The sequence below is a fragment of the Symsagittifera roscoffensis genome, chromosome 4 (assembly GCF_963678635.1).
Source record: "Symsagittifera roscoffensis chromosome 4, txSymRosc1.1, whole genome shotgun sequence".
NCBI lineage: Eukaryota > Metazoa > Xenacoelomorpha > Acoela > Convolutidae > Symsagittifera > Symsagittifera roscoffensis.
Genome location: NC_087065.1, coordinates 31,321,136 through 31,347,157, shown reverse-complemented (window position 1 = coordinate 31,347,157; position 26,022 = coordinate 31,321,136). Strand labels below are relative to the sequence as shown.

At 33.2% G+C, this 26,022-nt stretch overlaps 1 protein-coding gene across 1 annotated transcript in view; it reads left to right on the top strand.

The window, feature by feature from the left end:
* The window catches only part of LOC134844844 (transmembrane protein 170A-like), a 77,539-nt gene extending 69,576 nt beyond the window's left edge, over positions 1-7,963 (top strand). The window contains exon 2 of the mRNA XM_063861661.1: positions 7,768-7,963. Coding sequence (XP_063717731.1) covers positions 7,768-7,963 — 196 coding nt within the window. The remainder of the gene's footprint in view (positions 1-7,767) is intronic.
* Positions 7,964-26,022: the final 18,059 nt, after the last annotated feature.

Sequence of the window (26,022 nt, the reverse complement as noted above, 5' to 3'; positions counted from 1 at the left end):
ACTTGTTTTATATGATACTCTATCTCCTTAGCGCAATGCTCTAAATATTTGAAGCTATGCGGAAACCTACTGAAACTTCGGAAAAAATTATCACTTACAAACAAAAACTAAACTTTTACATAAAATTACTTGAAAAAATTAAAACATGCACAAAATCAAAACTAAAATACAAGGGAGGAATTAAGAATTAAAAACTACGTAAAGAAATAAAATCCGTGAACGTTTTTGCTTTTTTGTTGTTTTCGTGGAAGCATTCGACGAGACTTTTTTGCAAGAAATCAGTAAGTATTAAGTTCTGTGCAATCGAATAGTTATGATCCAGTGTTCCCCTCTAACACTGCTTGGAGTTGAGTTCACAAATTCCAAAGAATATTTTGCTAGTTGACAAATTTTATCAGAGAGATAAGATCCCATGTACTTGAACCTGAACTCAGAAAGTATTTCAATAATTTGCACAAGTGAAAAATTATTAATCTTTGCATTTATTAACTGATTCACGTCGGAATACATAGAAAAAGATGATTTCTTTTATAAGTAAGGGAAATACATTAGATGACTAAAAAGCATTTGGAAACTGAAGAAAAAACCCAAATAGTTGTCGTCTTAATTACTGGACAAAGATTTTTGAACAATGCGTTAGAATGTAAATCTTAGAAAAATGTTGGGTTCTCAACTACGCAGCCTTCACTGCCAACTTGTGTTGAAGATTTAAGTCGGAATAAATTTAAAACAGATAGTGCAAACACTATAACGATGAAAAATCCCAAAAAAAAATTTTGTTTGTAGGAACCTACAAAATCAGAAAACCTTTTAAAAAAAGCAACTATTCCGAATTTGTCAATTTGATTGAACTTCTCCCAAGACTATCACATCCGTTTTTACTCCAAATGATATAGTGAAAACATTTCTAATCTCAAATTTTCGCCACCAAGTTCTGGATGATGCGTCCGCTCAGCTGCGCTTTGTAAGGAAGTCAAGACAAAAAGTAGATTACAGTGTATTTGAAAATTTTCCTTAGGAAGAGCTGGAAAATCTTCCCATGTACTTGAATTTTCCTTAGGAAGATCCCATGTACTTGAACCTGAACTCAGAAAGCATTTCAATAAATTGCAAAAGTGAAAAATTATTTATGTTTGCATTTATGAGCTGATTCACGTCGGAATACATAAAAAAAGATCAATTCTTTGTATAAGTAAGGGAAATACATTAAATGATTTACAAGCTTTTAAAAACTGAAGAAAATCCCAAACACATGTTTTATGTACTGGACAAAGATTATTGAACAAGGCTGTGGAATATAAATTTTAGAAAACTTTTGGGTTTTCAACTACGCAGCATTCACTACCAACTTGTGGTGAAGTTTAAAGTCTGATTAAAAACAAAACAGATAGTACAAACACTATAACGATGAACAATCCCCAAAAAAGACCAACTTTTAACGATGAACAATCCCCAAAAAAATACTAACTTTTGTAGGAACCTACAAATTCAGAAAAACGAAAACAAATTTATTATTCTGAAATGGTCATTTTGAAGATTTGATTGGTCCTTTCTCACGACTATCACTTCCGTTACTTACTCCAAATGATTTTGTAACAACATTTCTAATCTCAAATTTCTGCCGCTAAGTTCTGGATGATGCATCTGTTCAGCTGTATCTTGTAAGGAAGTCAAGACAAAAAGTAAATTACAGTGACTTTGAAAATCTTCCTTAGGAAGAGCTGAAAATTCTTCGTAGAATTGCTTGCTTTCCTTGTTGTAAAATGAACGACAATGAGCTGTGAAAGTCTCTGATCAAACAATTTCTCTTCCACGCCGAATAATTCTGAGCTCTGTCAAATGAGACTATTGATAGTTGAAAAAAAAAATTCACGAAAATTTCTAAATAATGCTTCAATAACAAGAATAGCAGTCGCAATGGATACAAACTCAGCTGTTGCGCTTAATGTTAAAACTGGGTCTAGCTCGATTTAGTTTAATTCGAACTTCGATATTTAAAAGTAATTTTTTGTACAAGAAAAAACAAATCAAGGGCGAGCCTCCCATAGAGTGAGAAGGTTATGCCTGCTCCTCTGTAATTTTCTCTATCAGTGAACGGAATAGAATCAAATTTTCTGGTAATTCTAAAAACAAAAAAAATTGGTCTTATTTGAGTTATTACTTGTTTTATATCATACTCTATCTCCTTAGCGCAATGCTCTAAATATTTGAAGCTATGCGGAAACCTACTGAAACTTCGGAAAAAATTATCACTTACAAACAAAAACTAAACTTTTACATAAAATTACTTGAAAAAATTAAAACATGCACAAAATCAAAACTAAAATACAAGGGAGGAATTAAGAATTAAAAACTACGTAAAGAAATAAAATCCGTTAACGTTTTTGCTTTTTTGTTGTTTTCGTGGAAGCATTCGACGAGACTTTTTTGCAAGAAATGAGTAAGTAAATTGATCTCTTTCTAGTCAAAGAAATCATTAAGTATTAAGTTCTGTGCAATCGAATAGTTATGATCCAGTGTTCCCCTCTAACACTGCTTGGAGTTGAGTTCACAAATTCCAAAGAATATTTTGCTAGTTGACAAATTTTATCAGAGAGATAAGATCCCATGTACTTGAACCTGAACTCAGAAAGTATTTCAATAATTTGCACAAGTGAAAAATTATTAATCTTTGCATTTATTAACTGATTCACGTCGGAATACATAGAAAAAGATGATTTCTTTTATAAGTAAGGGAAATACATTAGATGACTAAAAAGCATTTGGAAACTGAAGAAAAAACCCAAATAGTTGTCGTCTTAATTACTGGACAAAGATTTTTGAACAATGCGTTAGAATATAAATCTTAGAAAAATGTTGGGTTCTCAACTACGCAGCATTCACTGCCAACTTGTGTTGAAGATTTAAGTCGGAATAAATTTAAAACAGATAGTGCAAACACCACTATAACGATGAAAAATCCCAAAAAAATTTTTTGTTTGTAGGAACCTACAAAATCAGAAAACCTTTTAAAAAAAGCAACTATTCCGAATTTGTCAATTTGATTGAACTTCTCCCAAGACTATCACATCCGTTTTTACTCCAAATGATATAGTGAAAACATTTCTAATCTCAAATTTTCGCCACTAAGTTCTGGATGATGCGTCCGCTCAGCTGCGCTTTGTAAGGAAGTCAAGACAAAAAGTAGATTACAGTGTATTTGAAAATTTTCCTTAGGAAGAGCTGGAAAATCTTCGTAGAAATATTTGTTTTCATTGTTGTTAAATGAAAGACAATGAGCTGTGGAAGTCTCTGATGAAACAACTTCTGTTCCACGCCGATTTTTTCTGAGCACTGTCAATTCAGACTATTGATAAGTGAAAAAAAATTTCACGAAAAGAAAGCACAATAGCTGAATTCGTAGCCATTGCGACTGCTATTCTTGTTATTGAAGCATTACTAAACTTTTTCTTGAATATCAAGTTTTCGACGAAAAGGAAAGATAATGTTCTGGCAATTCTGCGAGCTTGTGCAATCAAGAGATTTCTAGTCTCGCGCACTATCCCCTCAGCCACTCAAGCTTAAAAACCGACAAACACTATCACGAATAAAGCAGCTACTTATGCTAATAAATTGTCAATGCGACTCAGCAAACGTAGCACCAAACCAATTAGACTCAGTTTTGCAAATAAAAATTTATATTATAACTAATTTGGCAAGTATCAAAATTGCAAAAAATAAAGCGAAAAATGTATGAAATATGCATTTCAAAAAATTGCCAGATACATAGAGTTAAAAAGCTTCTGAAATCGAGTTTTGATTATTGATGTTTCAAACAATTCCTTTTTTGCGGTTCCTTTGAGAAATTAAAAATGCATCAACTAAGTTAACTTGTTACATTTCGAATGCCTTAAAAGTGGCACCAATATTTGCGAATTAGGTTGCGAAAAAAGAAGGCTCGTACTAATACACAAAGGTAATCAACTTGCATTGATTTGTTTAAAGGCGTGCAAAATTCCGTTTCAATAACGATTGTCAAGGTGGCGCAAGAAGCGTAGTAGTTGCTTTAAGTTTCAAAATTGATTTCAATTTACAGATGCTACAGCAGAATTAAGATTTTACCAAGTGCTTCAGATTTAATTTGTTTTTGTCGTGTGTTTGATTTTGAACACAATTTTGATACTGATAGACAAAAAGGCAGTTGGGAAAACGTCTTCAAAAAGTTAGCTTATTTAGTTTTCAAAAGTGCATAAAAAGTCACACATTTCTTCTGACTTTCTCTTAACTGCCTATTCTTTAGGCTTAACATCATCTGTTTTTTCCGGGATGTTGTTGATGCTTTTTTAAGAGTCAACGAACATAGTTCAGACGCTTATGTAGGTGCTGATAATTGTTTTCCTTTTTTGTCAAGAAGTCTTTTACAGAAAAAAATTTTAGGTTCCAATTTAAATTTCGGGGTTAGAAGTTTTTCGGGTTAGAGATTTCCTACACTATTTTTTTAATTAGTTAAACTTCTTTGTTTTTTAACAGCAAAATCCACTATTGAATAGCATAAAAATTACGATCACAAAAACCGTGAGACTTCTAATTCCAAGTTACACGGGCAGCCGCTTTAAGGTCAAATATTAAACGACACTCTTTGCCCTGAATAACAAGGCTTTAGATTAAACAGGGGTGCATTTAGGGGAACGAGACGGAGCTAGAAGAATACACCATTTTTTTATATATGGAACACAGGTGGTTTTCAAAAATTGTTTTTAATGAATCTCTTATTTCACATACTTGGGTCACGGAAGTGATTTTTTTTGCAGTAGACACCAAAATTTGCCAGATTCTGATTACATAAATCAATGAGTTAAATTACTTTTCGTTCACGCATGTTTTCGCAATTTAACGAAATTTCACTAAACTTTGTAATGAACAAGCATATCGTGCGGTTTTAAAACCGTAAAAAAACTATTCTTTTCAAACTCGTTCTAGAGTCAACCAACATAATTCGGACGATTATATAGATGCTGATAATTGTTTTCCTTTTTTGTCAAGAAGTCTTTTACAGGAAAAAAAATTTTCCGGCTCAAGTTTAAGTTTCGGGGTAAAACGTTTTTCGGTTTAGACCTTTTCTAGACTATTTTTTAAATTAGTTAAATTCTTTTGTTTTTAACACAGCAAAATCCACTATCGAATAGCATGAAAATTACGATCACAAAAACCGTGAGACTTCTAATTCCAAGTTACACGGGCAGCCGCTTTAGGATCAAATATGACACGACTATCTTTGCCCTGAATAACAAGGGTTTACATTAAACTGGGGTGCCGTTTAGGGAATGAGACGGAGCTAGATGAATACACCATTTTTTTTATATATGGAACACAGGTTGTTTTCAAAAATTGATTTTAATGAATCTCTTATTTCACATAATTGGGTCACGGAAGTGATTTTTTTTGCAGTAGACACCAAAATTTGCCAGATTCTGATTATATAAATCATTGAGTTAAATTACTTTTCGTTCACACATGTTTTCGCGATTTAACGAAACTTCACTAAATTTTGTAATGAACAAGCTTATCGTGCGGTTTTAAAACCGTAAAAAAATTATTCTTTTCAAACTCGTTCTAGAGTCAACCAACATAGTTCGGACGATTATATAGATGCTGATAATTGTTTTCCTTTTTTGTCAAGAAGTCTTTTACAGAAAAAAATTTTCCGGCTCAAGTTTAAGTTTCGGGGTAAAACTTTTTTCGGTTTAGACCTTTCCTAGACTATTTTTTAAACTAGTTAAATTCTTTTGTTTTTAACACAGCAAAATGCACTATCGAATAGCAAAAAAATTACGATCACAAAAAACGTGAGACACTTCTAATTTCTAGTTACACGGGCAGCCGCTTTAAGGTCAGTTATAACACGACTATCTTTGCCCTGAATAACAAGGATTTATATTAAACAGGGGTGCAATTAGGGGAACGAGGCCGAGCTAGAGGATTAAACTAATTCTTTATATATGGAACACAGTTTTTTTCAAAAATTGATTTTAATAAATCTCTTATTTTACATATTCGGGTCAAGGAAATTATTTTATCTGCAGTAGACACCAAAAAAGCGATTCTGATTATACAAATCATTGACTTAAATTATTTTTCGTTCACGCATGTTTTCGCAATTTAACAAAACTTCACTGAAACTTGTGCTGAACAAGCTTGTCGTGCGGTTTTAAAACCGTAAAAAAACAACATTATTGTTTTTTAACTTGTTCTAGAGTCAACCAACATAGTTCGGACGCTTATATAGATGCTGATAATTTTTTTTTCCTTTGTCAAGAAGTCTTCTACAGAAAAAATTTTTCGGCTATTTTAAATTTCGGGGTTAGACGTTTTTTGGGTTAGACTTTTTCTACACTATTTTTAAATTAGTTAAATTCCTTTTTTAACAGCAAAATCCACTATCGAATAGCATAAAAATTACGATCACAAAAACCGTGAGAGACTTCTAATTCCTAGTTACACGGGCAGCCGCTTTAAGGTCAAATATGAAACGACTATCTTTGCCCTGAATAACAAGGCTTTAGATTAAACAGGGGTGCATTTAGGGGAACGAGACGGAGCTAGAGGAATACATCAATTTTTTATATATGGAACACAGGTTTTTTTCAAAAACTGATTTTAATAAATCTCTTATTTTACATATTTGGGTCACGGAAGTTTTTTTGCAGTAGACACCAACAAATTGCCAGGTTTTGACAACACAAATCTTTGACTTAAATTATTTTTCGGTCACGCATGTTTTCGCGATTTAACGAAACTTCACTGCAATTCTTGCTGAACAAGCTTATCGAGCGGTTTTCAAACCGTGAAAAAAAATTATTCTTTTTAAACTCGTTCTTAAGTCAACCAACATAGTTCGGACGCTGCTATAGATGCTGATAAATTTTTCCTTTTTTGTCATGAAGTCTTTTACAGAAACATTTTTCAGGCTAACTTAATTTTCTGGGTAAAACACGTTTTTCGGGTTAGACTTTTTCTACACAATTTTTTAAATTAGTTAAGTTCCTTTGTTCTTTAACAACGCATAATCCACTATCGAATAGCAAAAAGATGACGATCAAAAAAAAAACGTCATCCACTTCTAGTTTCTATTTTTTTTTCAAGGTATCTATTTTTTTCTTTTAAATTCGAGTTAATATTCATTAAAATCAATACTTTTTTCTGTTTACTTGCGTTCATTGCCTATTTTCTAGCTGTCTGTTGGCCATGTTTTTTCTTGTTTTTAACTTTTTGACTTCAAATTTTCTAATGCATACCATGATCAGAAGAGCATAACATTCTCCAAGCACAAAAACTGAAATAGCATGAAAAAACGAGGTTGAATTTCTATAGCAAAAATGCATGTAAATTTTTAGATTTCCCAAACAAAAAACTAGTTTTTTTTTGGAAAAATACACCTATTACAAAAACAATCAAAGCGTTAATATTTTTTGACATTTGAAATCGGAAGTAGAAAAAAATCAATTGTTCTCTGGATTTCCCAGCGGAACAAAAGCTTCACTATCCGTTTTTTTAACGTGGTTCGTTCTTTAAAATAAAAATTCAATAATCAAACCTTATTGAACTTCAGAGCTCATTTTTATTGAGAGAAAAGGCTTCAGAAAATCCTCATAGCTTTCTTGGAAAAAATTAATTTCTAAACATCAAAGAGTTTGTTTAGTTTACGGTCACTTCAACTGTCTGTTGACTGCTGTTTTGTTGCACTCCTTTTAGCGACCAATGTGGCTGAGTGGAATTTTTGTTGTGCAGATATTATATCCTCTTGATTGTGCTGATGGGTTTTGTGGGTCCGTGTTCGTGGGGACTGCTGTCATCCCTCATCATAGCGGCCTATTGGCGCATGGGGGAGTGGAAAATGGACAGATACTTCACATTGCTGTTTGGAGTGGGACTGACGATAATGGGACTATTTCTCTCTTTCCTCCGCGCCCCCTCCTTCCTTTGATCCCCCCAGTCAACAAAATCATAAAATGACAGCGCGGATATTTCTGACCGAGATTTTCAGATCCAACGCTATTCTCAACTTGAAACAATTGTTCACTTTGCACTTACATGAACAGCCAATTCAACTTCAGTTAATACACGACAATCTTTGCCCGCTATAACATGGCTTTATATTAAGCAAAGGGTGGCTTTAGGGGAACAAAACGCCAGAGGAATACTGAGTTAGGACCGAAGTGTAACTCATAGAGTAATTTCGGATAGGGTACACCGTCTGCTCGTCACGCTATCTTATTTTCGGCCGGATAGATTCGTGCAACTTCTTAGTCTAATACCGATCCTAATCTTACTCTTATACTATCTAGTCTCAGGTTGTTTAACTAGTCTCTGCTAGGCTCAATAGATCTAGGGTATACTGGTTTATTGCGGCTGCTGAAGTGCTCGGGAGAGTCCAACTAATTTCTAAGTTAAATTCAAATCTCTCTGGTGCTGAAATTACAAGTAACTTCAGCACTTACAAATAAGTGGGTTGTTAGTTAGATGGATTGTGATTGGTTAATATTAAATACTTTACATTGGTAAAACATTTAATTTATCCAATCATAAAATATAGTTTAGATCAGGTTCCACCCATCCGGGTTTTACAGAGTTTTTTAGAATAGTTCTTTTGCAATTCGAAGGATGGATGATGGAAGTTGGTGTTTGGCGAACATCTTATTTCTTCTGTTTCCTTTTTGTTAAAGAAGTTCCAGGAAGCTGGAGTTAGAGACTTAAGACGTTGTGTTCTTTTTGTGACAACGACTAAGTCTTCGCAGCAAACTCAAATCTGATTTCAGAATGGTTTGCTATGTCAGGTTTTTCTGTTCTGCGTGGAGAACTTCTTTTGTGTATGATCTAGTTTGGGAATGGCGTGGAGATTGTGCGTGGAGGGGATGCCTGGTTACTCGGATCTGTACGTATACTTGAACATCGAGGTGGTCATTGGTCTAGTTCAATGAAGTCCTTTTCTGCGAGGTCAAGTCGTACTCTAAATCCTTTGAGTTGTGATTGTGAGCGGCATATCGATTGTAGTTGGTCATTCTCTCTCGAGTGTAGTGGGGTCGTCTTGTCTTTTGATGTTCGTCCTTGGTGTTGTATTCTGATCTATATATTGCATCATGTGATTTTACATTTTATAAAACTTTTATTAGTTTAATATTTTTTAATAATGATTTTAGTTAGTTGTTTTCACAAAAGCTTTTTGTTTTAGTTCGGTTATTTTGAAGAGTTACTCACACTTGAGTAGCTCTTATTAAAAATAGTGGTGTGGTCACAAAGCGTGGATGTAGCGCGGTGGGTTAGGCCGGCTATAGAGCATGCTCAGGACGTCCTTCCTGGTGGGTTAGGCCAGGAGTGGGAGTATGATTTCATGCGGTTTTTGTGAGGGGTCCTGTTATGTGACAACGTTTTATGTTGGGTTTGTTGTGGTCTTACTTATGTTTTGTTGGTTGTGTCCTTTTTTCAAAAATCAAATTGTTTGTGGTATGGGTTTGTCTTTCGACTTTTTTGTGTTTTATTATTTCTTTCTTAGACTTTATAATAGTCTTCAAAAGAATAAATTATCCAGTTTTAAACTGGGTTAATTCGGTTTGGGTACCGTTGGTTTCCTTTTCTAAGTCATGCTGTTATTCTATGATTTGTGGTATTTAGTAAGCTGCGTTGGTTAGTTTTGTTTAGTATATGATTCCTTTCCAACCGGGTTAAAGGAAAGTTTGAAACATGTTATTATATGTTAGAGTTGTTGAGTGTGAAAACTTGAAACTGAAATTCATTATTTTAAACAATTCTTCGTGGGCGAGCTGTGCGAGTGTGGATAGAATTTCTGTGCGAATGAATGAAAATATCAAAAGGTTAGTACTGCATTTGCATTTATTTAATTTACTACATAGAATTTAGAAATTTACTGCTAGTCATGGGGGAATATTAAGATACAAATTTTCATCATAATTAGATTTACTGCTTGTGGGGGAAAATTTTAGAAATGAATTTACTGCATTGGTATTAAATTTATAAATTTATAAGTGTAAGAGATTAATAAAATTTTTGAAATCTGTTTGATGAAATTTGCGATTTTTATTTGTCTTTTGTGGTTTTTGTAGGTGATCGTCGGATGAAGGCTAAAAATCTAAAGAAAACATGAATAAAGTATGGTGAGTTTTTTAATATTTTAATTAGTTAGTAATATTCATTTAATTCATACTTACCTGTTAGTCGTCGGGGAAAAAACCGTGGGGGAAGATGTCGTGAATGAGTTCTGAAGTTGTTAGTAGTTTAGCTAAGATGCGGATGATATTTTTAGTTTGAAGCAGTGGCCAAAGCAATTGAAGTGCCTTGATAGTGGTTAGTTCTTCAGTGCCAACTGCAAACTCATAAGGTGTGTTTTGGATTAGATTATATAATTTGTGATTGAATTTAGTGTTGTGGATGAATTCTAAAATTGGGATTTCTATAGGTTGTACAAACTCGTGCGGGATAAGGAAGGGTCGGGATTCTTCGGCGTTGAAGGTCTTGGTGATGGGACAGAAGATGTACATTTGGGTTATGGGGTCATAATTACGAAGAATACCATGGAGGTTAGTGTCTTTAATACAATATGTGAAATTTAGGAAAAATGGTGAAGTGTATTTGGAATTAATGAATTGAAAACGATGGTGTGGTTGTCTAGAAGGTGTGTGTAGATCAAAGTGATTTTGGATGAAGCGATAATAACTATATGTGTGGGTTTGTTTAGTGCGCAACATAATATCGTGTGAGCAGTGTAAATCTCTTTCGTGTGGTGCAAGGAAATGAAAGGTTAGTGAAAATATTTGGAAGCGTTCTTTAAAACTTTCGTATGCTTGTGTGTCTGTTAGTGCTTCTGAAATAATGTGATCAAACTTTCGGTCGAAGATGTTTAGTGTGATTGTATATGGTGTCTTGATGAAAAATTTCTCGGTAATTTGTGGATTAGCGAAGCGATCGTCGTCTAAGAATTGATCTTGGTTAGCTCTGATGATGTTGTGATCATAGTATTCGAGTGTATATTCGTTAGCTCTAGGTGCAGTGTGTGTTTTTAGTGATTTTTTATATCCAACGTAAGTAAATTGTCTAGGTGTTAGTGGTGTAGTGAGTCGATATAGCATGTCCGTATTTCGCTCTATATCGATGTGAGTGTTAGATAAAGGTAAGCAAAGAGGGTTAGTGAAATGATAATATGAGGTCCAAGAGAGAGTGGGCATTAAAACGTATTCATCTACGAAGTTGCGTGTTTCGTTAGTGTCGTGGGGGTGTTTAAGGTGTATTGTGGGAATGAGGGTAAGGTGATGGCTAAAAATTCTTTTGTGTTAGTATGCTTGGGGTGGTTGATGTATTCACGGGCTGTTCCTGGTTTTGCTGGGAAAGGATGGTTGGGGAACTTTCTTTTAAAAGTGCGGTAAGCTCTATTAGTGTTGAGTGAAGATTCAGTTGATGTGGATGATGGTGCTAATGATTCAGTATAATTTGAAGAGGGTGTAGGGGTAGGGGGGTTGGATGAATTTATTGTGAAGGAGATTTGGTTTATGGTTGGGGTATTAAGGTGGTAGGGTTGTTGTTGAAGGGTAATAAAATTATCTAGCTCTGGGGAGATTCGGGGGGTGTCTGGAGAATGAGATGATTGGTCAGAATGGTATGAGGAGTAGGTTGGGGTAACTTGGGAAGCATAAGAGGGTGTGGGAGTGATTGGGTCAGGGTTATTGGATAATATGGGTTGAAAAGGGGGTTGAGAAAAATTAGAAGAGTTATGAAAATTATTGGATGGGGATGGTTCTGAGTCGGCGAATTCATCGGGGGTTTCAATATTCGGGTTATTGAGTTGTGAGATGGAATATAAAACTGAGATGTGTGAATTAGTGTCGGAATTCATGCCTGATGTTACATTACTAGATGGAAAATCGGGTGGCGGAAAAGCAAAAAGTGGTATTATTGGGATTGGGGAGGTAAGATTGGTTGGGTGGGAATTTGATCGGTGTAGTGATCCAAGTTGGCGGCTCATCGTGGGCTAAAAAAATGATTATTTTGAGACTGAAAAGCGGTGGTATGGGGTTGTTCAATAATTTGTTCATAAGTATTATCATCTTGTGACTGGTGTGTCATTATATGTTGAATGGGACTTTGTGATGTGGTGAGTCGAAAATTTGGATTATGTGTGATGGCTAAGTTTCGAAAATTTCGTGGGACTAGGGATAGTGGATGATTATTTGGTAGGGGTGGTAATTGTGGTGCCGTTGGCGTTATGTCTACATTGTTATGTTCTTCGTCGTATGTATTTTGTCGTGTTGTTATTTTTGTGTTATATTCTTTTATTTGTGCGTCTAAAAGAATTTTGTTTATAGATGTAGAAAAGATTCCAAAAAATCCTGCAAATAGTATGCGTGCTACACTTGCTTGTCTGTTTACTTGTGTGTGTATAGCACATGTGTTGTAGATTCCTTTTAAAAGTGAGAAAAGAAATCCAATAAAGTTAAACATTGCGTATAAAATAGTCAATTTTTCTAAGATGTAGTAGGGCCATCCTAGAAAATCGAGGATCTCATTTTTGAGTGTAACAAAGCTAAAAATGTTAATTGGTGATATATCTTGGGGACGGTATTTTTCACCGTTTAGATATATATAATCTTTAATGTCTTTAAAATATCCGCTATAGTCTTGCGTGTAGATATCGGCAAATCCTGCGGTTTCTGCAAGTTTGCGTAAATTTTGATCTATTGATTGTCTTTGTATAGTGTCCATTTGTGTTAATAATTCTTGGAATTGTTGTGTTCTAATGTGATGTTGAATATCTGATTTTGAATAGATTCCTATTGATTGTAAGTCTATATTTGGGTTTCGAGCAATAGCGCGAATGCTTTCTGGTGAAAATTTTTTGAGTGATTGCATTAATGTGGGATATGGAGTGAGAAGATAATATTTATTTTCATCAGGGTTTAGTTGTACTACATTGTGGCTGTTTTCTGATCCACATGGGACTGCGGTATCCCAGAAATAGGTTCTTCGTGAAAGTGTATCCACGAAATGTACTTTATTCTTATAAACGATAGGGATTCTTTTATAACATCGTTTATCTTCAAAAACGTATAGTGGTGATACTTTTTTAGTACAAGTATAAAACCATAAGATGTTTCCTTCATAGTCTAAAAAATTTGATCTATTTCCAGATAATAAGTATCCTGCATAGGGTATTTTTAATACTGCTAGTGCAAGTGATTGTAATATTTGTGTTCGTTCTAATTCGCATAGGTGGTGTAGTGTTTCTAATTCGGAGAGTGACATTTCTTGAAAAATTCGGCTAATTGTATAATCTAGTTTCATATCTAAATGAATATCATAGTGGATATTACCGAAATATGTAGTATTCATTAGTGATAATTCTTGTAAGCGTGTGCTTCTGGTGTCATGGGGTTTTAGATGTCCACCAGGTTGTCCGTTGCTTTTTTCAAAATTAACTGGTATATAGGATGTTCCTTCGTTTAAAGGATGACCTGTGGCATATGGGTCGATTTTTATTTTTCCAGTGGTCATGTCGAATCCTTTTTCGTATTCAACTAATATTTCAGAGTATTGTGTTCTGTGAAGTGGATTCCTGTATTTACATGCAAGTTCTGTTTCTTGATATATTTGAAAACGTGTCAATTTATTTTCTATATTGTCTATGTTTCTAAAATTAGAACTTAGTTTTCGTGATGGATGGACTTGTTCATATGGAATTGATTGTATAAAATATTTTTCGTGAAATTTTATCATACGAGCGTGTATTTTTGCTACTTGAAATGTTGTACATGTATCTTCAGGGAACCAAACAATGGTTGCTTGTGTTCTCGTTGTAGGGTCGCAATAACCTTGATCATTTTTACAAGGTAATCGGATTCCTTGATAGATCATTGTATTATCTGATAAATCTCGTGTTAGTTGTATTTTTTCGAGTTGTATTTTCCAATCGAAAAACATTATTTCTTGGTATCCTTTATTTTTTGTGTCTGCTTTGCAGTTTGATGGGTCATTTATACCAATGTGTGGTATCCAATGTTTATCGTGTAGGTCATAGGTTAATCGTCCGTGTGCGCCGTTATACGGGTATTTTTCGTCTAGTTTTATATGTCCTTGGTGTCTTTCAAGTTGTGATTGATGTACAGAGTCTGGAAAAACTTGAAAATTTACTAACTTTCTTTGGGAGTTTTTATTTTGTGTGATGTTTAGTCTAAGTAATTCATTTTTACAATCGTCGGGATTGAGATGTAAAAGACGTTCTATATTACTTTGATAGAATGATTCATGGTCAAGTCGGTTTTTGTTTCCGTTCGAGACTTGTGAACAATGTACTTTCTTTTCGGAAAATGTTGCTGTGAATTTATAACCTGTAACTGTTGTTGCTCGGGCTTTTGAATAGAGTGTTGCTATTACATCTGTGGTTTCTATAGCTTGTGGTTCTGTTTCACATTGTGATACTTGATTTATTGCATATTTATGTAGTGTTTTTTGTTCATTTTCTTCACAATCGTAATGTGTTACTAGTAAATCTTGTGGTCCTGTACGAGGAGAAGGGTTTATGTTTTGATTTGAGATTACTAGAAAAAGGAGTTGGAGAAAAATTAATAATTTTAGAATATACATGTGTATGATAATCCTGAGTATGGATTATAAAATGTAATGTAGCCAATTGTGTTTTTGGTATATCTGTCGTATTTGTATATTACTTCAGTAGTTATAAACGGTGGTGGTAGTGATTGAGCTGTTATGTTAGGTGGGTTTAATGGGTAGGGATGTTGGGTAATATTATTTAACTTAACTGTGATTTCAAACTTTAATTGTAAACTGTTTTGTTGGAGTATTTGAATATTGTGATCACGGATATCGTTGTGAATATCTTGGCGATATTGTAATCTATTAAGTGCCCAGTTATGAAGGCGGTTACTTTCTTGATGTTGTCCAAATAATGGTGGAGGTGCTGTGAATGTATTCCAATCTAATCTTAAAGGAATATTTATTGATGATTGTTCTCGATATCTGGCGTCGAGATTATTTGGAAAGTTTAAGTTAAAGGGTGGTGGTGAAAACTGGCTTATTGATGGTGTTGATGGTAGTGATAATGTTTCTGGTAGTGATGAGGATGTTGTTGTATCCGTAGAAATATCTATGGGGTCATTGACTAAATTTGGTTCACCTTGTGTAAATGAATGTGTAGTCCAATATGGTAGTCGTGATGCCTGGTTTGGGGGGTTAAAGGGATTTTCACGTATTTGCTCAGATGTTGGTGTTGAACCTAAGTAATCTGATGGTAGGCTTGAGGTGCTACGTTGTGAAAGAAGCGTAGGGGTTTCTGGTAATATACCAATGGGGTTTTCTGGAGTGTTTTGTGATGGGGATTGAGGTATATCAAAATGAACTCGGGGAGTTTGAAAATTTCTGTTTCGTCGAGGATGTATAATTTGTCTATTTATTTCGACTGTATTTTGGTTTTGACTAGAATTTTTTATTCTACTTAGTTCTTGTGGTAGTGTTGGATATAGGTTATATGTTGGTTCGCTTAAAGGTGCTTGTCGTTGAACTGGTTCTAGTGGTTCTGATAAACGAGTATGTCGTTCTTCAAAAGTGTATGGATTGTCTTGAAAAGAAATTCGTGTAGATGTTTGAGGATTTTGAGTAGTTGAAGGTGGTGTTTGGTTATCTTGGGATGATGTCGGTGAAGACTGATTCTGTGACTGTTGGGTAGCAATTTTTGATGGTTTTTTGAATTATTACTTTAGCGAGAAATTTTGTGTTTATTATAATATTCTTCCAAGAAAAGAATTAGAAGGATTGTTGCTAGGGCAAATGTGAGGATTGCTTTCTTTATACATTTACAGATGGTCAAAATGAGGGATGATAAAAATGTTATGAAAATTACAAACAATAAAAAAATATCGGTTCTACTGAAAATTGTTCGTATCATTTAGACAAGTTGTATAAATCGTACCTGTGGATATAATCAAGGGTTTTGGAAAGTTGGATGAATAGTTCGAGAATAGTGTAGAAAATTAAAAAAATGTTACAAAAAATGATTAGGATTATTAGAAAAGATTCAAGTATATCAAAAAGAAATATTATAAAGGCTTCAAGTATTGAAAAAAAATGTTTAAAATTTATAAGTATTTGAGCAACTGTTTGAGAGAAGAGCATTTAAGAAATGATCTCTTGGTCGAATATTTTTTGCTGTTTGAGGCGATTTTCTAGTGTGGTCGAATTATTTATTAGTTTTTTGACAAGTGGGTTGAGTTTTGTAAAAAATTGTTGGGGGCAATTTTCATGGTGACTGGGAGGTCGTCTTTTTCTTTATTTTTGTTTGTCAAATGATCCGGGGTATGGTGAGATTTTTATACTTTAGGCTAATTAAAATCTTCATTTTGTTACTTTAGGCTAAGTTATCAAATTTGTTTTGGGGGTATTCGTGGTCTGAGTTGGGGAAATATTGTTGATCTTTGGGTTATTAGATAAGGGAGGGGTACGGTATTATGGTGATATTTATTTTAGCTGTCAAGTTGGAGTGATTTGCTTATTTTTGACCTGGAGGTTGTAAAGTTATAGTTAGAGATGTGCCTGGAGTTCTAGATTATTCGTCTAATTGATCTTAGTTTGAGTTAGAGAAAGTGGCGGATTGGATGAATCCTATTGGTCTATTTTGAACTAGAATTATTGTGTACTTGTGAGCATGTTATTTTGAAAAATTGAAATGAAAAATGTTACGGAGGTTTCAAGATTGTGAAGTATGAAATCTTAAAATTACTTTTTAAATTCTACTTTCTTTAATATTTTAGATTGGGGGATGAACATTTTGTAGTTTTTACGTGGTTGATTTCGGAGTCTTGTTGTTTTTCTATGTTCAGATTTGTCTATTTCTTCTTGGGGTATTATTTGTTCTGTCATTTTTCTATTTTTTCTTTGTTTTGGAGATTCTTTATGGTTTTGTGTATTGTTTTTGGTGGCGGTTGGTTTTGTGTTTTGATTTTCGGTGGGGTTATCATTTTGTTCTGTGTTTTTCAGATGTGGTTCATTTTGAATGATTTTTAATCCTGTGAAAGAATATAATTGAGTTAATTCGCGGAGTCCGTATTCTTTTGGGTAATAAGGTAATAGGTTGTTTCGATGTTGAACGATTTCTTTTTTGTTTGAGTCGGTAATTTTATATGTGACATCAGTGGGTTTTGCAATTATTTGGTATGGTCCTTTTCGAAGGGGTTGTAATTTTTTAGAAATTCCTTTTTGAGTATTAAAATTAGGTATTAAAACAAATGTTCCAATTTTTAATTCGGAGGCTGGTGTAAAACGTGAATTGATTTGTTCATTAATGTTTTGTCTTTGTAATAACTTTTTTGTTATTTTTTGATAAAGTTCATTGTGTTTTTTATCTCTATTTAGAATCCATTCGGTGTGTGTACCGGAGGCTAGTTTAAGAATTTGTGGGTGATGAAAATGATCTTCATCGTGTGTATGTAAAGGTAGGTTATAACAAATTGAGTCTTTATTTGGTTGACAATAACCTTGTGCGTTTTTATGAGAGTTTGCTGTAAACATAATTGGTTTACGTGGCTTTTGATTAAAAACCATTTCATATGGTGACATTCCTAGAGTTGTCGTGATTTGTGAATTATATGCTAAGGGAAATAATTTTACATCTGCTGACCATTCGGTATATTTTGTATCATTTCCGTTGATGATACATCTAAGATATTCTTGTAATGAACGGTTCATACCTTCGACTAAGCCGTTTGTCCAAGGTGCATGAGATGTACGTGGTTTGTGTTTAATGTTATATAAATGACATAGTGTGATAATTTCATTATTTATGAATTCTGTACCGTTGTCTGTAACTAAAATTTCTGGTAGTCCGAATTTTGCTATCCAGTGTTCATAGAGTGTTGTGTAAGCGTAATAAGCGTTACAATGTGGTACTTGGTTAAGTGCTACATAATGTGTAAATGCGTCAACAATTACCATAATGTAGGAGTTTCCTTCTGATGAGGGTGAAATTGGTCCCTTAGTATCAAATGAGATACGATGATTAAAGTACAAACTTTGTCCTTTAAAATCTTGTTTTTGTGCTATTTGTTTTTGATTCGGGTAAGGTTTATTTAGTTGACATACTATACAATCATTGCATAGTACTTTTATCCAAATTGGTGCATTTGGGAAATAAAAGTTTTGTATAAAATTTGAATATGTTTTTTCTGATCCAGAGTGTCCTTTAATATTTTGTGTATGTGAAATATTAAAAGCTATAAGAATCATACTTAAAGGGAGACATGGAACTGTAGATTCATTTAGGTTATACTCTAAAAGGTCTGTATTTTCGTTAATTGTTGTGTTGTTAAATTTGCGAAAGTATCGGAGGAGTGTTTTGTTTCCTAGAATGGTTGAATCTGCTTTGATAGGTTTAGTTTTATATTTGTGCCATGATTTTAGTTGTCTAATTATCGGGTCAAGATTTTGATATTGTTTCAGTGTTGAAACTGTAATTGTTTCTGTTGGGGGGAGAAAAATGTTTTCGATTTCTAATTTAGATAAGGGTATTGTGTCAAGTGGGTCGTGAAGGTCAAAAACTTGATTTATTGTGTATTTTGAATCATTTGTTTGTGGTCCTGATAAATTTATTTTATCAGTTAAATCTTCTTTTTCAATTAGTGGAAAATTGTCTTTCTTATGTGGGTGTTGTTTTGTTCGTTTTTGTTGGGTGTTATTTTTTATCCATTGAGAATATGGGATTGGTTTGAAAGTTGATGTTCCAAGTAAATCAACTTCATAATGATTATTTTGACAATCTAAATAAAGTGGGAAATGTTGTAAATTATTTATTTGTGATTGTTCAATATCAGTTTTTACTGCATATTTGCATTCCAATCGGGGTGATGTTTCGTTTTCTGCAAGGTAGAATTTTATGTTTTTGGGTATTTCAACTGTTGTTTTTCGTGTAAGTAATTCAGGTGGTGTATTTCGACTTAAGGTGTCTGGTAATGCAAGATTTTTTCCTGTAGTCCAAACTATATGTAAGTTTGGAAATTTCATTAGAATTAGTTGAAATCTGTAAACTCGGTGGTTTGGGTTAGATTTTTGTGTAAAGAGAAAGATGATTGGTTTATGGTCTGTGAATAGAACTGTTGGATGTTTTGATCCAAGTATCAGAAATTCATATTCTGTCAGTGTATATATTATGGCTGTGCATTCTCTCATTAGAGTTGAGAGTCGTAGCTCTGCTTGAGTGAATAATCGAGAATTTGCTGATATGAGGTTCATTTTATTTGTACCATTATGTGATTGTAATAGTGCTGCACCGATGCCAAAGTTCGAAGCATCGCACATTGCATAAAATGGTTGATTTGAGTCTGGAATTGTGTTTGAAATTTGTTCAGTTAAAAGTTTCTTTATTTCTTCAAATCGTGTTTGATGTTCTGTGTTCCATTCAAAATTATTTTGTTGTCTAAGGATGTTATAAAATGGTCGTAGATATAATTGCATTTTATAAACATATTTACTTAAAAAGTTTAACATTCCAAGAAATTCTTGGATTTTCTTTTTATTTGTTGGTGGTTGAAGTTTTTGAATAGCGTCAATGCGTGATTTCAATGGAGTGATTGTTTTTCTTTCTATATTATGTCCTAAGAATTTAACTCTTGTCAAAAAGAAGTGTGATTTATCGGGGGCGGCCTTCAGATTTTCGTTCTGAAGTATTTGGTGATATTTTTCTAAAACATTGAACATCTCGTCTTTTGTTTGTGATTGCATAAAAACATCGTCTAAATAGGTGATTGCGTTTTTCTTGAGTATTAGTGGTCTAAAAATTTTGCTCATAAAAGCTGAAAATGCTGCTGGTCCTATGGATATTCCATAGAATAAGCGGTTGAATTCATATTGTTGGTTTCCGATAACAAATTGTGTTAAACGTCGTGATTGTTCATCTAGTGGCATTTGATTGTATGCACTATTCATATCGGCGGTTGTAAAGTATTTGCCGTTTATTTTTGTTAAAATAACTTGTATTGGTTCAATGGGCCAATTACATTTTGATTCATCTATGAGTGAATTGAGGTATCTAGCGTCGAGAACGATTTTCAATGATTCTCCTTTAGCTAGTATGATAACAGGGTTGATGAATGTGTTGCCTTTTGGTTGTTCTTCTTTGTTTACTGGTGATATAATGTTGTATTGTTCTAAAATGTCGAGTAATCTGTTTACTTTATCATGTAAGTGAATTGGTACTTTACTTGCTCTCTGTTTTTTGAAAACTGCGTCTGGTTTTAACGGGAGATGTAGTGATGAACTGATTTTTCCAACGTCGAATTTTGATGTTGCATAGACTGATGAATATTTAATTAGCTGTTTGGCTAATTTTTCGAATTCGTCTTGTGTTATTTGTGAATGTTGGAAATTAAACATTGTTAAAAATTTCTGTTGGTCCTCTGTGTAGTTACTTATGTTGAATGTAGGTTTGAAATATGGAGTTTTTGTGAAATAATCCGTATTTCTGTTTTCGTTACTTATTATATTATTTATAGATAATTCTTCATTAAGAATTGTAGATTGGCAAATATCTAGTAATTGGAGTATATTATTTACGCGATACGCTTTTTCGTGTATTGGTGATATTGTAGCGTTGGTTTCACAATATCCTAAAAGTCCTAAAGGTAATGTTACTTGGTAAGGTGTGTTGTTATAGACATGTAAGGAAATAATATCTGAATTCGAATTTTTCAAATATTTTATTGATGATATTGTGATTTTGAAAAATTTGTGAATAGGTTTGAATTCAAATTCTGACATATAAAATTTTTGTTTGTTTTGTTCTTTATCATATTGGTGAACTTGTTTGATTGAAAAATTATAGATATTTCCTGATAGTGGTTTTAGGTGTTTTCTTTGTTGGTTAAATATCGGGTAGAATTTTGAAAAGAATGGTGGTTGTTTATTTAATCTTTGAAAAAATGTTAAGGATGTTTCTTTTGTTTTTGTATATTTATCTTTGATTAATATTTTACTATTTAGTATGTTAATTGTTGGTATATACTTCGAATTAAATGGTATTCCAATGATATTATATTTAATATCAGTGATATGGAATATTTGTTTAAATGGCTTATTTAAAATTTTGCTTTGTTCCATTGTTCTGGTGGGGAGGAGAAATAATTGGATTTTTCCGTAGTTTATCAATGTTGATCCTTGTGCTGTTGCTAACTTACTGGAGGTTTCAAGAGGTGTTAGCTTTGGGTGTAAGGTTTTTATTTCATTCCATGTGGGGATGTTTATTATGTTTGATTCTGCTCCTGAATCAATTAAAAAATCTATTTCAAGGTCTGGTGGCTGAAATTCTTTGTTTCTTGGGCTTTCTAAGAGAAATGGTATTGTCCAAATTTTTTCTTTGGGTTGTTCTTTTTGTATATTTTGATAAATGTGGTTTGTATTCAAGCATTTTGTTTTGGTATTTTTATTGGTTTGATCTGTAGTGTTAATCTCGTTTGTTTCTTGCGTCGTTGGTGTGGAATTTATGGGTGTAGTGTAATAATTTTGAAGAAATTCTGATTGATTTTCATATATGTGTGATGAAAAAGGTTCTTCATATATAACAGATTCATAGTCATTTTCGACTTTTATCATATTGATAGAAAGAGTGTTTTCAGTATCACTTTCTGAATCTGATGATGTACAGTTTATTTGATTGAGTTGTAACGTATCAGTTACTGTGTCATCAATACCTGGAGGGTCTGATGTTGTTTCTGGATTTGACTGTACTTGATTGATTTGTCTTTGATGTTTAGGTGTACTACTTCTGTGGCGATTATTAGAATTATTATAGTTATTATTATTCCGGTGTGGTGATTGGGAATAATTTCTATAACGATTTTTATAACTTGAGTGTCGATTTTGTGAATTATTTCGTGATCTGTTTTGGTAATTATTGTTTGGTCTGTTATAGTTCGATCTATTATTTGAGTTATTCCTTGATCGATTGTTCGGGTAATTCTGGTTTCGGTTGTTTGAATAACTTCTATTTCGATTATAGGAGTAGTTTCTATTCCTATTGTATGATGAATTTCGTGATTGGTTGTTTGGATAGTAGTTATTTCTTGATTGGGAATTAGATCTAGAAACAAATCGTTGTGTATTTGAATTTGATCTGGAGTAGTTATTTCGACTATTTGGTCTATTGTAGTGATTTTGTGATGAATTATACGTGTTTCTTCGTTCTGGTGATCTTCCTCTATAACTTGAGTTATATGGTGATTGATTTCTTGTATAATTTGTATTGTTCGGGAGTGGTTTTCCTGAACTGTTGTTGCTGTGGACTGTTTTGTTCGGTAGATTTTGATCTTTTTTCATGTATTGATAGAATGATTTATTTGGTTCTTTATATTTTTGAGGTTTATTTTGATTGTCTTGCTGTTTTTGTCTACATTCGGAAATACTGTGTCCGTATCGTCGGCAATAATTACACCATTTTTTGAAAGATGGTTTGCCTTTAAAGTTTGGGTTCTTTTCGTAGATATTGAGTATTTCAGTGATTTTTTCAACGAGGTCTGTCTCTGATTCCTGTATATTATTAATATTAGTGGGAGTCGTTTCAATTCTGTTAACGTATTGTAATTTCAGATTTTCCGTTTCTTCTAGTTTCATCGTGATTTCTGCTTGTTCTAATTTGTCTACTAGTTTTCGAAAATCTAAATCGGGTTCTCGAATTGAAGAAGGATGGGATGCTCTCTTTTTTATTGCTATTTTCCTTAATTGTGGTGTTAAGGTCATCATTAAGATTTCTGTCATCTTTGTGTTTTTATAGTCATGTGTATTTAATGAATATGCTTTTCGAACTAGTGTTTCGATTCGTACTGCTATTTGCTTGATGGTTTCGTTTGGTAATCTGCGAATTTCATTACATAAAACTCTTTGTTGTTGTTTGTTTCTTTCGGAGTCAAACATTTTTGAAAATTCTTGTGTAAACCTTTTCCAGTTTGATTTTATTTCTAGAGGTAGTACTGAAAACCATTTTTGGGCTGCGCCATCTAAGGTTGTTTGTATTAACGCTGTGTGTCGATGTATCCAATTTTGATGTAGTGGCGTATTAATTGGTTCAGGTCCAATATTTAAAATCAGGTTTGCTGTTACTGCATTTAAATAATCTTCTACAGAGTATTCAGGGTCTGTTCCTGTGAAAACCATTAAAGGTTTGTTTGATGTTATTGATGATCCACCCATAAGGTATGGATTCATTGTCATTTGTAATGATTCTGCTGCATTTGGCATTTGAGAAAAATTTGAAAGTTGGTTTCTTGTTATTTCATGTTGTTGGAGATAATATGGGAGTGGTATTTCATTTTGCATTTGTGATGGTTGATACGAGTGTGCAGTCATTGGATTTTGTTGTTGAATTGGTTGAAAAGATTGTGTATTAATTGGATTTTGTTGTTGAATTGGTTGTTGATTTTGTGCATCTATTGGTTGTGGAGAAAAATTTCTATGATTTGTACGTGTTCTCTGTATTCCTTGTTTACGATATTCTTGAGTATTTTGTGCAAATATATCTGGTTGTAAGAAATCATCATCTGAGGATAAATAATCCATTTGATAAGATGTCTGTTTTTTATTTTTATTTTGTTGAAAAAATGGGTAATTTTCACTGTGATCCCGTGGAGGATTTGTTTGGAAATTTGTTGAATTAGGTTGGGCCATTGGGTTATCCCAATTTCGAGATCTTGTATATTGGTTAAAATTTCTTTGTGGTTGATTATATGTTTTTGATGGATGTGTATAATTATAATTATGGTCTGCAAAGTTGTTTCTAGTGAATGTTTTGCGTGTTTTTGATGGTATTGTCATGGGTCTGTATGTTTGGTAATCCATATGTGAATATTTAGGGGCAACCGAAGGTTTAACGGTTGATTGTAAGGTTACCTGTGTTTGTGAAGGATTTGTATTTCTTGGTGTTGTTAAATTTGGGCGTATTGGTGAAATACTTTGTTGTGTAGTTGTTGTGTGTACAATTTCTTCATTTATGAAGTGTGATGGTGTCTGGATATCTTGTTGAGTAAGATTCCTAGTTCCATTGAGGTTTTCATTGTGTATAACTGTAGAGTTTAAACTATTATTTTGTGTATCGGGTAAAAATGTATTATAGTTTAATGGTGTTGCATCAATTGTTAATGGTATTACTCTTACATAATCTCTTATGTAAGATATTGTACCTATTGCTTGACTTGAGATTGATTGTGGAAAGCTTATAAATGCGGGATGAGACCATTCGGGGTCCCAAACATAATCTGATTGTTCTGTGATAGCGGTATCATCGTTCGAATTTTGGGGTCTAAAATTTTTTCTTGCTTGTGCAATTAAATCAATATTGTGTGTGAAATAATCTATTATGAACCATGCCAAAATTTTTTGTAGATCGTGTTTTGTATGTTGTGAAACGTCGTCTTTCGTGAAATTTTCTTTAATGATGTTTAAATAACTAGAGAGTAGTGTGATTTCATGTCGTACTTTCAAATGTTTAGATGTTTCTGTCGGTGAGACATTTGTTATTGGGATTTCGTTTTCTAATATCGAAATATAACTATATATTATTGCGAAAACTTCATTGGTGAATATGGAGTTTGCTCTTTGTGAGTTATGGTATTGGATGCTTTTTATATATTCTGAAAAAACTTTTGAAAATTCTAAATCAAGATCGTCTGTTTGAATTGTATATTTTCTATTATTATGGTTTGGTGAGGTGAATTCTATGGAGTAGATTCCATACTGTTGTGTTATGTTGCATATATCTTTTAGATAGTGATCTATGATTTGTCTTTTGATTTTTACATCGGGGAACTCTGTTTTACATGGACTGATTCCGGGTTCAAATAAATTTACGAGTAAATTTTGACAAAATATGTGTTGTCCTCTATCAGTATCTGCGTCTACTATAAAAGGAAAGATTTCATCATCATCTGGAGTTTCTTCACCTGGGGTGTGCGTTGAACTCATTTTTCCGTTCGATGACTGTTAATATGTAATTATTAATGTGTCGAATTGGTTGATTCCAATTGTATAGATGTACTGGTTTGTGTTTGTACTGTTTTTTTATTCTTCTTTTTCCTCTTTGTGATGAATTTGAAGTTGTTTCTGAGTCAGAGAAATATAATTGATCGTGAATTGGGCAATTTTTATCTATTGATTCTTTTAGTTTGTAAAGTTCGTCTAAACTGTTGGTTTCTGATTCTGAAAATGCGTTTCGATTTTTTGAAAATCTTTTTCGTGTTATTTGTCTTTGTTTAGTTATTATTTTCCTCTTTAGTGTTTGTCGTTTTGTGCGAATGTATCCAACTGTTTGTGTATGAGGTGTGATTACAAGGTCGTATTTTTTGTTATTTATTTCACAATTGTGTAAAACGATTGTTTGTTTATTTTTTAGGTTTTTAAATGACATAAGGTTTAGAATGACGGATGCAAAGGTTGTTAAATGATTTTTATTTTCTTAAACTGTTAGTTCTTACGATTTTTTGGTTAGCTTAACCTGGGTCTATTTGTTTAGGGTTGGAGAGAAAAGTATATCGATTCCGAAGAATGATTTTTTACTTTCTCGTGGCTAGTATAAGTTAAGGTGTTAACTTACTTAATCTTACTTAGGGGTAGTGATTGTGTTCAAGGGTTGGAGAATAGTAAATCGATCCACAAGGTTCAGGTATAATTAGAACGCGAGTAGTTCGTTAGATACTATTTTAAACTTACTAAGTCTAAGATTTATCCTGGGTCTGTTAAGAGGGGGGGTCAAGTGAAGGATGAATAACCGAAGTTCTTCACTGTTTATCCTAATTTGAATGATTAGTTTTGTTTAAAAATTTCTATTAGTCTTAGGTCTTTAGAAAGGGTTGGGTAGTGAATCGACGTTTGAGGTCGTTAGACACTAATTAAGTGGGTGGGGGAGAACAAAGTTGTTCTGTTTGATCCAAGGATAAGCCTTGATGATCAAATTTGAAATTTAATTAAGTAGAAAATGATTTAAGATCCAAGGAT